Source organism: Ambystoma mexicanum, chromosome 9 (assembly GCF_040938575.1).
Source record: "Ambystoma mexicanum isolate Mex_15411 chromosome 9, UKY_AmexF1_1, whole genome shotgun sequence".
NCBI lineage: Eukaryota > Metazoa > Chordata > Amphibia > Caudata > Ambystomatidae > Ambystoma > Ambystoma mexicanum.
Genome location: NC_090931.1, coordinates 1,322,749,673 through 1,322,764,770, shown reverse-complemented (window position 1 = coordinate 1,322,764,770; position 15,098 = coordinate 1,322,749,673). Strand labels below are relative to the sequence as shown.

The window sequence follows — 15,098 nt, the reverse complement described above, 5'->3', positions numbered from 1 at the left end:
CTGTCTTTCTTCCCTCCTCAGAAGCCTTGCTAACATCCCATCAGCTTTGTTGGCCTTTACATATTATTTGTGTTTGAGATGTAGCAAGGCACGTTCTGCTTCCCTTGATTGCAGGATCTCCAATTGGCCCCTTATAGCCCTGTATTCTCTCCTGGTTTCTCCACTAGCCCCCACACCCATCTGTGAAATGACCTGTTTCAGTTTGTCTTCTAGGTCCCTTTCAAGCTGTCTCCTCTCCTTGTCCCTTCTAGCTTTCACTGCAATAAGTTGGCCCATGATCGTGGCTTTAAACGCATCCCACCTCGAGTTATGGCTTGTGTCGTCAAGCTTATTGAATAGGAATAATTCTTCCACAGCTTTCTTTATTTACCCCCTAATTAGCCAGTCTTTGAGTATATATGATGGGAGTGTCCTCAGCCAGATCCCCGGAGGCTCTTCCCTCTCATTAGTGTAACTTTTACAGGGGTGTGGTCCGCAGAGCTATAGCCCCTACTTCCGATTCTGCTACAGATCCTAGTAGGCCCTGTGAGACCCATATGTAGTCCATCCTTGAGGAGGACCTATGTACATGGGCGAAGAAAGTGAACCCCTTTGCGTCCCCCCTCTTCTCGCTCTGGGCATCCACTAATGCTAGCCTGTCTACCTTTTCCTTCAGCTCCTTTGAGAGTCCCCCCTGGGGTCCCGTTCTGCCTTCGCTCGGCACCCAGGCTAAATTGAAGTCACCTGTTAAGATAATGGGGCCTCTGGCAAATCCCTCTAGCTTGTTCAGTTTCTGCTGTATAAACTTGTCCTGGCCGTAGTTGGGTGCGTAAATGGTAGCTATTGTGTAGCTCTCCCTCTCCCTCTATTCGTATCCTGGCTGCTAGGTACCTTCCACTATTGTCCTTTTCCCAATCTGTCACTGTTGTTTTGAAGGATGACCTTACTGCCAGGAGAACACCCCCCCCCCCCCCTAACCACCCCAATCGTTTGCTTGGATTACCTTGTTATAGCCTTGGATTCTAATCCTGTGTGTGTCTCTTGATTGTATGCGTGTTTCCTGGAGAGTCAGTACATCTGGTTTTTCTCCCTGTAAAAACCTCTCCAGTTTTTTTCTTTTTTTAAAGGGGAGTTCAGACCCCTGACGTTTAGCGTCATTATTGACAGCTTGTTCTTATCCTGCCCCATTGTGTATCTTGGGTCTCATTGTAGTTTGTTCGTGGTTTGGATGGAATCCCCCCTCCCTGCCACCTTCCTCGGCCCCCTCCTGTTCTCTCCTTCCCCGCTGGGTGGACTCAATCGGCCTCTGGCCCCTCCTGCTGTGGAGTTGCGGATATTGAGTCCTTTCCTTACCCCAGTCCTGCGAATTGCTGGCCCTCCCCAGCCCATATTTGGTTCCTCTTGGGCCCCTCTTAGAAGTTTGCATTGCACTTTTGTCCATTCCCACGCTTTCTTTGTTTCTGGGTTCCTAGTACCTCGTGTGCTGGTCTCTAGGTCTTCCTCCTCGATTCCCAGGATGTGCGCTCCCTCTTTGCAGGTCGTGATGCTGTGGTGTTTTCCCTCCCACTCGAACACTAGGCCGAATGGAAAGATCCATCAATATCTGACTTCTTTCTCATTGGGCCCATCCTCCTCCTTAGTAGTGTTGTGTAGGAGAGGTACTGGTAGAGTTGAACCTCAGCGCTGTTGTATTTTATTTGTTTCGCCCGCCTTGCTGCTCGAAGGATCTCTTCTTTTTGGCTGTATTCATAGAGGGTGTCTCTGGGCCTGGTTCCCTTCTCAGTGGGCCCACCCTGTGGACTGTCAATTTTTAGTTCAGAATCTCGCTCAATGTCTATCAGATCTGCAACTATTTGCCTGACCGCTGCTCTAAGATCGTTGTCTTGGACGTCTTCCGAGAGGCCTTTTATCCTGATATTAGATCTCCTGGACCTATTGTTCAGGTCCTTGACCTGCAGTTCCAGGTTGTGCATGGCAGCCGCTAGCTTCTCCACCAGGTCCTCAGTCTTCCCTGCGTCCTCCGCTAGTTTGTGCAGTGCGATCTCATTCGTGTCGGCCCTTTGCTGCAATTTGCTTATGTCAGCTTTCACTTCATGCAGGGCCGTTGCCCAGTCTTCTCTGCTCTTGTCCAGTTGCGTTTGGACCGTTCCTGCAATATTGTCCCCAAAGTCTTGAAAGTACTTTCTGAGGATGTGCTGTGTGATTGGTTGGCCTGTCTCTGCCGCTTCTTGATCAGACATGGGTTCCTGATTTTCTGGGTTCCTTTCCTCTTCAGCCTGGATCACCATCTCATTCCTGATTTTCTTTTTTTTTTTCTTTTTGAATGGGGCCTTCTGACCATGTCTTTGGGCCCTTTGGGGGCATATGCTGTTCCTTGCCCCCTTGCTCTTTGACATCCTCTTCCAAACCCCTTAGGTGGGGAAGCCCATTTATCTTTATTGTCCTTGGTGACCACCCAGCTCCCAATCTGCTTATAATGTGATTCTGAAGGTCCCTTGTCTCACGTTCCTTGCCTTCCACTTGCTTAGTCCTTCTCCGAGGTTTGTTTTTCCACTTCTGGTGGGAGTCTTGATGGTTAGGCCCTGCGGAGGGACCCCCTTTCTCTCTTTTCCGGGGCTGTCTCCGTAGGGGGCAGCGTCTCACTCTGTCCCCATCTCTGTATGCCGAGTAATTCAGTGGTTCTTCCAGACTCGGGCCCGGGGTGCCCCCCCCCCCCCTTGATTTGGTGGGGGTAGGGAGGTGGGACAGGGGGGGTGGGGTGTACTCTGTGGTCTCTTTGGTACCTATCCCGAGCAGGGGGGGTAGGTTTGACCCCCCCTCCCTTTGGGTCTTTCACTACGCCTGTCCTTAGTTCAGCCTGTTAGCTGTGGTATTGGCTACGTTGCTTGTGGGGAGCCTAGCTCCAATATGTCTGGCCCAGTGGGTCCTGAGGCCTTCCCCCCCCCCCCTGGAGCTTTGCTCCCTCCTAGGGTGGTTAAAGGGCAGAGAGATACTTTTTCCCCCATTTGAGGGGAGCTTCACTGGGCTCCTGAACTGCCTTAACGGCTCCTTGAGCAGTTACATGGTTCTCCCCCTGGTTTCATATAGATTGACGGGAGGGGAGAGGACGGGGTGGGGGGCGGGGCGCGGACCAGTTCTCACATGTGGGTTTCGTTGGATCCGACAGGATATTGCAGCACTCCAAGGGCTTCGCTCTACTTTCGCTGGAGCATTCCCCTCTGCCGTTCCAGTGCCTCTGTGCGTAGCTTTCGTTCCAGCTGCTTAGGTGCTCATGCTGTTCCTGGTCTCCCGATTCCTAGCTCCTCTCTGCCGGGTTAGTTCCTCTTGGTTGGGCCCGAACCTGGGCAAGGGGATAGGGCTCCTCCTCATGTCGCCGTTAAGAACGTTCCCTGTTTGGACCAGTTGGCTGATACCGCTGGCTCCTCTCGCAACTCTCTCCTTCGCCCGCACTCTGGCTCTTGGCCGGTCTCCTCGTCGGGATTGGATGCAGCCCTCTCTTTCAGGGGCGCCCCCCCCCGGCAAAATCCAGTCAGGGCTGAGCCACCCCCCTACCCCCCCGGGCCAGAGAGAAGTGATGCAGCATTGATGGCCCTTTCCATCGATAGTCTCTGTGACTGCTGGATTCACTGGCGCGTGCCGTCTCTGGTAGGAATGGGGGTGGGGTTGGGGTGTGTTCCGCTGCCTTCTCCCCTCCGAGATTGCCTCTGCCTCCCTATGTCGTGTCTGCCGGAAAGACGACGCCTGTCCGGCCTTGCGCGCGTCTCCCTCGCCGGGCTGGGTTAGCTTCTCTGGGCCTGGGCAACGCAGTCCCACTGGACCGCAACTCAATCTCGTAGTTTACATGTCTTTTCCGCTCCTGGCCACTTGAAACTATTGATTCGCTCGGCACCTGTGAATTTCAACTGATATGTGCCCGGGGAGGGGTTGCACACTCTGTAGTTTTACTCACGTGGGTGCGGGGGCTCTGCCTTGAGGGTGCTCCCCCATACGGCGGTCATTTGGGAATCACACAATTCATTTTTATTCTATTTCTAAAGTACTAATGTGTACCCAATTGCTCGAACGATAACAACATAGGTGTAGAGTCTCACACCAAAAAGGTAAAACTGAACACAATATTGGAAATCGAACTTATATTAATACAATTTTGGGACAAATCTTACAAAATCATCAACTACAGAAATAAAGCCAACAAGTGTGTTTTTTGAAAAATAAAACGTTTATATTTCTGATAAAGTTGATAAAAAACAGAATGCACAGCCCAAGAATGCCTTTCACAATTTCTTGAATTCAGATGATTACTACAACCTTCAGAGAAAGTTGGCCTGCCTGCAAGGTAAATAGGTTTAGCTAAATAAAGTATGGCTTTGTACGGAACACACGCCGTCTGAACTAGAACAGGCATATTTGGGTAGTCTTCACAGGGGTATCAAAATGTAGTGGTGCGATCAAACTTGGTCAGTTGATTCTGATGAGCACACATTGCCTAGTCCCATAGAGCTGTGTCAGCCCCTACTCACTGGTTACTGGTTCTGTCCCTAGCCACCCTTCTCCATCCTATTGGAAGATTGGTGATTCCTTTTTCTTCCCATGCCGACGGCCATTTATGCCTTTCCAACAGCTTACCTCTACCATTCAGAACTAACAAATCAATGGCCTGACCATGGTGAAAGCGCCTTGATGTTAAGGGCACAAATACTGTATTGCTCTAGTCTGAGGAATTTGCGGTTCCGGTTCCCTCAACCCCCACCAAATTCCTTCATTATGAATTGGATCAAAATAGTTGTCGTGTTTCCACGTGCCCAATGGCAACACACATTTATTTACTGATTGGTATCCATCCAACAACTGTTGAATATTTTGAGAGACGCTTGTTAAAGTAAACCTTACCATAATGCAAACCGCTAACTGGGTAACTTTGTCCATCTTTGAGACGTATTTTGGTGTGCGCTACTTACACAATGTTAACAGGGTGTGGATTTACATTTGAGTGACGTTAAATTAAATGCTGCATTTTTTTGCAGCACAAAGTAGCTACCATGATTGCATTACTTATTAGTTCTGATACAATTCTTCAATTATTCGGCGTACATATTCAAAATGGTATTTGTAAACCTGATGGATTCACTATTTTTTTATAAATAATACTCTGCAAACAAAATCTTATCGCCCTGCTTTCTATGTGAGCTATGCCATTACGTTTTTAAATGTATTTGTCTCTGTCTTCCTGTCTTTAAGTACCCACTAAATGTTTGAAAGCCAGAGAACATTTCAGCACTGTAAAAACACAGTTGGACACTCTGAAGACTAAGTTCCCTCCAGAGCAGTATTACAGGTAGGAGAGAATAAAACGCATGTGTTTACTGTTGCAATTTATTTTGTGATTGACATGATTTATACCTGGGCTTTTTGGATTTCAGTAAAATCCGATTTCTGCCCCTGAAAATGTTCCCTTTTAGGGGTTTATCTGAAAATATGAAGTAGATGGCAGCATCGACCTTACTACTCATGCATCCAAGTATTAAAGTGAAAATCAAATGCAAAGTCAGTGCTGCCACCTAGTGAAAATGTTTCGTCATTTATGTGCTGAATATGATTTGAAATAGAAATAAGCCACAACATATGTACGTTCTCCTTAATAATGTTTTGTCTGGTCATTGTATTCTTTTAAAGTAGCAGTTTGGAGTTAATTATTGGATACCTAAGTTAGTGGCTTGTCAGAGAAGATCCAAATGGGCTACTTGTCAATGACCCGTCATCAAACACTAGTCTGCCTGTTCAACTTATTTTGGTGAAATGGACCAAGGAAAGGCCACTTCTAGTCCCACAATGCAAATATTTCAGCAAAATATGATTGTACAGTCCAGTTAAAGTAGCAGAGTTATGTCTGTGATTTGGAATCCTTAATTCCCAGCAAATTAAATACCACCTTTTTTTCCCCTTTTTACAGTTCCAGAAACTATTTAACCAACCGCTTATACTAACTTTACATTTTTACCAAGGGTTTAATTTGAATCGGCATTTTAATCTGTGTGATCAGCATGCAGCCTTAAAACTTAATATTCAAATAAACCTACTTCTGTCCCTTATGCATCTTCCCCTTCATCTCTTGTACACCACGATTCATATAAACTTTGATTAGTGCAAATCTTAAGGTGTACTGTAAAATTAATACGCTCTTGCCTGGCCCCATGTTGGGCAACTGGAGTCTGTCCAGTCCTTATTTTGAGTCTTTGCATTTTTGTATGTGTAGTTTTAATTTGCCATTATAAATTCAGGACTGCATGTCTAAGAATGCAAATAAGTAACTAAAGACTGCATCACATTGTTTGCTTACAATAATGATGCATAAAATACACGTAGTAATAAAACATACATTTTTGTCAACACTGGAAAACCTAGTTATCCGTTTTTTGTTTTAGGGAAATAAAGGGTAAACGCCACCAGAATCTGAAAAATAAACACTGAAAACGAGAAACCCTATTTATATTACATTTTGCCATTTCGCCTTCTGAAGTACCATCTCATTTGGGGAGTGTCAGTAAAAAGCCACTTGGTTTGATGTTTAATTTCTCTTTTTCACCATCCCATATTTACATCTACACTACTGCCAAATATTATCTGCCCCCTTCTTGGAACCTGAAGCCATAATGCAAGGCAATCAGAAATTGGTTAGGTCACTTTTTTTGTGCAATTGAAAGTTTTAGAACATATTCAACATTGTACCAAAAAGAACAACGATGCATATTCCCATGCAAAAGAAAGGGCATCAAGACCTTACGATCACATTACACTCGATAGGAATCACAAAAGGGTATCTGGTACAGTCCTGTAGAGAAGAAAATGTTAAACATCAAATTCGAACTTAAATAAAACATATCCAAAATCAGCCATAACCAGGACATACACATGTGCAAAATACAGTGTGTAGTGCTCTTTCTAGTACAGTTAGTTCATAGAGTTTGCATAGCCGATTATATTAAAGAAAAAGATGACATCTTGTATGGCTTATGGTGAATGTGGGTGTTATCATGATCTTGCACAAAAGTTATTAACTGGCTCCAGTCAGACAGGAATTGTGCCATTTCCCCCCTCCATGCGCCATCAATTTTAGACATGGCAGCCACGTACCGCACACAAGTGCCCACCACACCTTCATGTCAGTCGCCAACTGGGACTTCCAGTGCTTGGCTATCACTAAGTGTGCAGCTAACAGAAATGAGTAACCAGACTAGAGCTTGTGGTATTCAGCTTGTAGTGGCCCTGAAAGTCTTCATTCCCCAAGAGCAAAACTAAGGGGTCAATTTCCAGTGCAAGCCCACAGATTTCCCTGATTTGAACAATCACTTCCCGCCAGAATTCCTGGTTTTGTGGACATTTCCATCACATGTGAAAGAAGGAGCCTATGAAATGTCCTGCATCTCCACCACTGGGGGTGTCGAGGGGGGAGGGTGGGTGGTGTTCGAAGGCGAGCGTGGGATTCATTTTGGATAATTGTTCTGGAGTGAGGTACCATCGACACAGCAGCTTAAAGCTATTTTCCCTGAGCTTCCCTGAGCTACACAGCCTGGGATGTTCTGCTTGACCTTGTCCAAATGTTATACCAGGTCAGTTCGTCTATGGGCCTCCCCACGTCCTCTTCCCATTTAGTCATATACCCATGTGGGGGCTTGAACCTGGTCGCATTCAATACCTTATAAAGGGATGCAAGTCTGGCTGCGGGGGGTGGGGGAGGATCCAAGTGGGTTGTTTCCCGTTTCCCCTGAGCTGCTACAGTCGTTCGGGCCAACCAATGTCAGACCTGCATGTACTCCAACCTATCCGAATCTTCAACCATATAGGCCTGTCTGCACTGTTCAGATGTGAGAGGACGGCTATGCCAATACATCTGGCCCAGCCTATTTAACCCTCCCTCCTTCCATCGGGCAAACCGCCCCGTGTCCATCCCCGGAGGGAACTCAGTATTATTCCAAAGATCCATCCTGGGCGAGGGGAAAGTGGTTGCATATCTGCGTGTCGCTTTATACCAAAACTCTAATGCGACCCTGGATGTCTGGAGCCCCTGCTCACCCAGTTTCTGTCCCCCCAGGGAATGCCAACAGCAACGCTGTAGGGGGACTGGGGGTTCCAAGGTGTCTCGCTCGATAGTTATCCAGTGTTTTGGACTGTGTTCTTGCCTGGCTTTCCAGAATGGGTGCCAATTGGGCTACATAGAGGTAACTTTCAATATCGGGCATTTTTAATCCCCCCGCGGCCTTGGCTGCCATCAGTGTGTGCCTAGCTACCCTCAGGGACTTCTTGGACCAGATTAATCTGAATACGTGTGACTGCAGGTCTTTCAGTACCGCCTTGGGAATCCAGATTGGTAAAACCTGAAATGCATACAGTAGACCCAGTAATCTTGACTGCTGTTATAATCCCCAGCCAAGAAATATCAGACTCTCGCCACCATGCTAGGTGTTGCTTGGCCTTAGCAAATATTGGCTGCGTATAAATCAGTGTAGTGCGCTGTTAAGTAAACCCCCAAGTATTTCAGGGACCGCGAAGCCCACGAGAAAGAAAGTGTTCTCAAACATCTCATTGCCTCCAGTGTTTCCAATATGTTAAGTATTGATCATTTTGTGAAATGAATCTTGAAGGCCGATACCTTATGGAATCGTTCCAACAACAACACAATATGGGGCAATGTGACCCTACAATCCTGCATATAAAACAGGAGGTTGTCTGCGCAGAGCACCAGTTTGTGTTGCAAGCCTGCGGATATCCCCTGATGAACGCAGTTGCCCGGATAGAGATTCCATAGACCGAACAAACAGGAGTGGGGACAAAGGGCACCCTTGTCTAGACAGTCTATGCAAACTCACTGGGTCCTTGAGGACCCCATTCACCTTAATCGGGGTGGATGGAAGGACAAAGTTGGTAATCACCAACCTGAGAAACCTTGGACGGAAACCAAACCCTTCTAATCCCTTGAACAAGTATGTCCAGCCAACACGATCAAACGCTTTATCAGCATTCATCAAAAGCAGAGCCATTGCGGGTTTGTGTGTTTTTGCCCCGGCCAAGATGTCTATTGTACGTTGTGTATTGTCGAACGCCTGACGTCCCTGAACAAACCCTGTCTGATCTGCTGTTACCAATTCAGGCAATATTGCAGATAACTGCGTGGCTAAGATTTTGAGTATATTCGGGAGTCATAGTTAAGGACTGCAATTGGTCAGAAGGAGGAGAACAAAGCACAGTCTTTATCAGGTTTAGCAATTAGCGTTAACGTAGATTTCCCCCATTGTTGGCGTAATAGACCCTGTTTCGGTAAAGGAATGAAACCGCTCCGCCATATGAGAAGAGAGTTCCCCCGACAATATTTTATTAAACGGCTGTGAACCCATCTGGGCCTAGAGCGTTATTGCCTGGAAGGGAGCCGAATGGCTTGTGCAACCTCCTCTGTGATTATAGGCGCTTCCATCGATTGCCCTGGTTTTTCGATCTGCAGGGGAGCTGCGCCTCTTGCTGCTGCGGGCCATTAAAGGAATCTGCCGCAAATAGTTCTCTATAATATTACGACAAAATACATACCTTTTTCAGGTTCGTCATCTTGTAGGAGACCGTGTTTATCTATCTTTCAAACCCCCGATTAAGGAGCTGTTCTTTTGGGCCTGGAGTTTGTAAGCTGAAATTCGAGACGCCTTGTTAGATGTACTATCATGAAAGTGTTTGGTTCTAAGCAGATTGTGAGAAATATCATGAGCCCACAAAGCCTTTAAAACCGCCCTAGCCACCTGAAGTTGTCTAAAGGTCTTTCTGACCCCGTCCCACTAGTATTTGGTTTCCCGCTCTCTGACTTTCTCTTCGACTTGAGTATGTTGGGCTGAGAGAATCTTCTTTCGTGCTCAGGCTACACTGATCAACTAACCCTTCAACTTGGGGTTAAGGGCCTCCCATCTCCTGATGCAGGTACGTCCCCCATGAGGTTTTCTTGAAAGTACATTGGGTGATCCTGTCTGTGATGGAAGCGCATATGGCTTGATCAGCCAGCAATGAATCTTTTAATTTCCATCCCGTGGACTTCCTTCCGCCCAGTCCATACCCATCTTGTTAAGTAACGGGAGAGTGGTCTTAGACCAGCACTATTCCCATGGGGTTGATGTAATCACTGAGATACCAGGAAATTATATATCTTGGAGTAGGTCTGGTGAACATGTGAGAAATGAGAGTAATCGTGAAGTTGGGGGTAAAGATGTCTCTATATGTTATCAAATGCTGCATGTCGGTCATTGCCTGTTTAAGGTAGATTGCCTTGGAGTTGTCAGTTGGGGGCCACAGGACCAGACCTATCGTACTCCCCTAGCCTGCCATCTAGTGCCACATTAAATCCCCCCCCCCCCTCTCACCCAAACACTAGTTCTCCATGTTGGAAATGTGCAATGCTGGGGGGTGCTGTTGTGCACGAAGTAGGATGTCAGACTGCAGAGCCACCGGATCAGACGGAGACCTCCGCACAGCCCGATACAGATCCTTGCCGCGCACCGAACAAAGTGAATACGGCGGATTGCTGATTCAGAGGTGTATACCACCTCCTTTGCAGATTCTGGGCTCTGTAAGCCCGTCATTATGCAACCGGCCTCTGTGTTGTCAGCCGTCCTGATGGCGTTGCGGCCACAGTGCTTGGCATGCCTACATCGCGGCACCCCACGGAGGTGCCTGGATCACATCAAAGCGAGGGGATCGTCACAAGCGAGGGCCACTGGAGGTTGCCTGCTGCAGCTGGCATCTGTTGGTGCTGGTGCACCCTTAATCACCAGGTTACCACAGCGTCCGACGACCAAGCAAACCGGAATCGGCTGTTCGGTCCGCCTCAGAGTGCAAGCGCAGTTGCAGTGAGTGGCCACTTGCTGCAGCACCCTGATCCCCGATCACTGAACCCTGATCCCTCACTGCCTGATCTCTGGGTTTGTGCTTGTTTCCGCTCCTCCTCCACGGTTGGAGACTGTCCCTCCTCTGGCATGACCGGAACAACGGTGCTGAGCACCCCAGAGCTCTTCCTGTTCTGCTCGCGCCCGGCGGAGATTTCTTTTTTTTTGTAACCCTTTATCTTGCTGCACTGTACCGCTGGTGGTGCTGAACCCACAACATACTGCAGGAGCAGTGAGCCCTCAGGGGGGTCAACTCTGTGTGACCTCCCTGTGCAGTGGGCAAGACGTTGAACACATCACTTCAGACCGTGATACTACAGGACATTTCTACTGTATCCCGGGCTGAGGGTGCGAGCCTGGTCACTGCGCCCACCATACCTGAAGCTTCCCCCCAAACTTTAACTATTGCATCGCTTTGCCTTTGCCCATCTGCCTGCCATCCCAGTGCGAGGAACGGCCATGACCAAAGGTGGGGGGAAAATAACAATGCTCCCTTCATATGTTCACTAAAACTACCCCCAAAGAACCGGGAGAGGCTGAGGAAGCTGGGGTGGGTCCTTCCACTCCTGCAACTGGGGAGCCCACAGTATGATGGACTCGACGACATAATTGGCACGATTAGTGCCATAAAAGCCTGCATGGAAAATACTGACACTGTGTCACCGAGGCTGAGTCCAGAATCTGGCTAGAACAGGACGACATCACCACGCTCAGAGCCGACTTAACATCACTTACCTAGCAGGTTCAAGCTGTCAGCAAGAAAATTAGGATTTGGAGACCCGATCTCGGCGCAATAACCTACGCATAATCGGGGGTCCCTGAGGACAACATTGTGGGGACCATGGAGGACTATGTAGAACGCATTCTCCTCTCCTTGCTAGACTGCCCAAGCTGTCACCTCAGTTTGTTCTAGAACATGCTCAACGCTCACTGACCACAAAACCTAGACCAGGAGCCCCTCCTTGCCCAATTATTGCCAGAGTCCTGAATTGCAGAGATGTGCTGCCAGGGCCAAAGGGGAGCTTTTGCTGGGCCCTAACAAGACTACATCTTTATCCGGATGTCTCCATCATCGTGCAGCAGGAACGGAAGTCCTTTATGGGAGTGAAGAGTAGGGTTAAGTATGCCATGCTGTTTCCTGCCAAGCTCAGGGTTCAGCACTCTGAAAAAGTTTACTTCTTCACAATCTGGTACCCGGGTATTACCCAGTATTTGTTACTGTGCCCCCCCCCCTGCGCTCGTACTAACCATATGGTATGGTGCATATATCAATTGCTATATACTACACTGCTGTGTTGAGGTCCGGGCTGTACGAAGTGAACCGTCCTCCATGCTAAATTGCAAATGGTTTTTCTGGTATGGGTGTTTCACTCCTGATTGGGAGGTGGGTGGGGGAGGGACGAGGTGGGATGGGAAAATGTAAATGAAAAATGCTTCAGATTTGTAATAGGGCTATCAGTGGGCATCTACTCTTTGAAGCCATTCTGGCAAGGTGCTTCTCACAGGCCCGCTCAAGACCTACTGTCTACAATGGCCTGATGGCGTCTGACACACTGATGTGCATGAGCTGGAATATCAGAGGTCTGGGTAATCATGTTAAGACATTCGGAAGCTGCATCTTCACGCTGAACGGCACAAGGCCCGCATTCTCTTACAGGAAACGCATACATTGGCTGCTGGCTGTGATGGTTTCGCTAAAAGCTGGGGGGGTACACATCGTTTCTATACACAATATTCCACCCTAAGCCGCAGCGTCATGATTTTCATTCACAAATCATTGCACTATGTACCTAAGGCCACACGCGTATATGTACTGGTGCACGGCATGCTATTTGGTCTAGAGGTGGTAATGCTCAACATATACGGGACCAACGTTGATGACTCCGACTTTTACTCTCAGATGATACTTACCGGCAATGTACCCCCTTGTGCCCATCATGTGTGGTGGGGACGTTAACACCATTGTAGATCTTAATTTGGATAGATCTGGGAATAGAGCCCGGCAGCTGTCTAGAGGCTCCCGGACAATACTTGAAGGACAGATCAGACTAGGGGTGGAGGACGCCTGGAGATTGTTACACCCACAGTCCCGCTGGTTCTCATTTTTCTCAACAGTGCATGATTCACACTCTAGAATCGACCGGTGGCTGGTGTCTGGGACACTAATAAACTGGGTGGCAGGGCTCAAACAGGTTATAGGTCAAAGGATAAAAAAAAAGGGTCAAATGACAAAAGGGTCGAGGCAATTCGACCGAAAAAAAGGATTGATTTTTTAAACATTTTTTTAAATTTTTTGGATTTTTTTTGGGGGGGGGGATCCACCCCCCAAACCCCTGTTTTTGGGGTAAAAACACCCTTTTAAAGCTGCAGTAGAGCAAAAATAAATATAATATATATATATCTCGATCCTTTGGTATCGGTCGAATGTACTCGACCCTTTTGCATTTGACCCTTTTGCTTTCGACCCTTTAACTGGACACCGCTCAAACATACTACCTAGGACATACTCGGACCACTCACAGGTCACCCTGACCCTGGCTTGGGGCGAGAGACGGGCCACGGGCCGCCTCTGGAGGATTAAACCTCAGGCACGACTAGATCCGGTATTCAAGGCCGATTTGGGGGGAAATCTGTTGACGACTATTTTCAAATTAACGTGGGCATGGTGGATTCCCTTGCTACCCTTTGGGATGTCTTTGAAGGCCCACCTCTGCGGCATGGCCCTTGCTAGAGAATCTGGGATTATTAAGGCTATCCGCTGAAACATCTGAGACAGTGAAGCCTCCCTTAAGCTACTCTGAACACAATATGCAGCGAATCCGGCTGCCACCACTCTAGTTGAAATAAGAGGCACTGGACAGCTTCAGGGGCCACGCTGACGGGGAACGAAAGTTCTTAGATAACTCGGGTGCAGCGAGGCAGTATGGTGAAGAGGAACGCTCAGGCAAACTGCTGGCCAGAGTCGTGCCACAGGAGGAGGGTGACCGCCACACCCCGCTTATTGGGAACTCTGGTGAAGCCTTGGTCCACACTGTATCAGACGTAAACAAGGCGTTCCTTGTACGCGACGCTCTACGCCAATAACTATGTAGTGCTCTACTAGACATAGATGCGTTTCTAGGCAGACTCCCACTCTCGATGCTATCTGAAGAGGCTAGGGAAGCTCTTGACGGTCCGATGGGGGTCAAGGAAATTACACGTGCCATCGAAGCTCTGCCCTCTGGTAAGGCCCCCGGGCCGGGTGGTCTCACTATGGACTTTTATAAATGCTATATATCCTGCCTTGTGCCCCATTTGTCTGCTCTTTGGGGCGCATCTTGTGCGAGAGGGGGGGGGCTACCCTCCACACTCAGAGGTGGTGATAACTGTGCTCCTTAAACCTGGCAAGCCTGCTATGCACTGCTGCTCATATGGCCCCCCTTTCACTCATCAACAGTGACATTAAGATATTTGCAAAGGCTCGCCCCCTATATGCCACATCTCATACACCCTGACCCGTCTGGATTTCTGCCTTGCCACTCCATGGCCCTCAGTCTGAGGCGCCTATTTAACATCCTCGCCCAAGTTGATCCAGGATTTGTGTGCTAGCCTGGAGAGCCAAGAAAATGGCTGCCCTCAAGCACCGTCTCTTACTATTTGCTAAGGGGTATGGAGCACTCCTTGTTCATTTCCAAATCTTTGCTACAGCCCAAGTGAAGCCAGTCCTGCCTGGATCCTTGCATTCTTGTGTGCGGGGATGCAACGATCAACCGTTATTTCTGACGCTCGCAGTCATCAAAGTGATATCTTCATCCCATCTGAGCTGGTACCCTGAATACCTTGATGGAGGCGCCTACAAGGGAAATAGTACGTTGCACTTGGAACTTCCAGAAAAATTCATGAACAACCTATTGCAGCACACTATCATCCATGTACTGAGCACACCTTCGTTTTCCCCTATTTCTCAAATTCCTTCTAGCCAGCCTAACTGGGGCCAGTACCCTTATATGGACCTCAACTCTTGACTAGCAACATATTAGTCCCATGGCTGCCTATTCATTCACCCACTCCTCCACCCATTACTCAGGCAGACTAAAAAGGAGGGATTGCGTGGTCAAATGGCTTTATCTTTAAACTTTTTCAAAATGTTAGATGTTTTTGGTTATGATTTTCTAAGTGCTTATGTCTGTCCATGGAGAGTCTGGCGGTAGCTAAGGGCAGTCTGTA

General features: G+C 48.0%; 1 protein-coding gene across 1 annotated transcript in view; it reads left to right on the top strand.

The window, feature by feature from the left end:
- TSN (translin) overlaps positions 1-15,098 on the top strand; it is a 195,208-nt gene that overhangs the window by 74,579 nt on the left and 105,531 nt on the right. Inside the window, exon 3 of the mRNA XM_069616699.1 lies at positions 5,218-5,314. Coding sequence (XP_069472800.1) covers positions 5,218-5,314 — 97 coding nt within the window. The remainder of the gene's footprint in view (positions 1-5,217; positions 5,315-15,098) is intronic.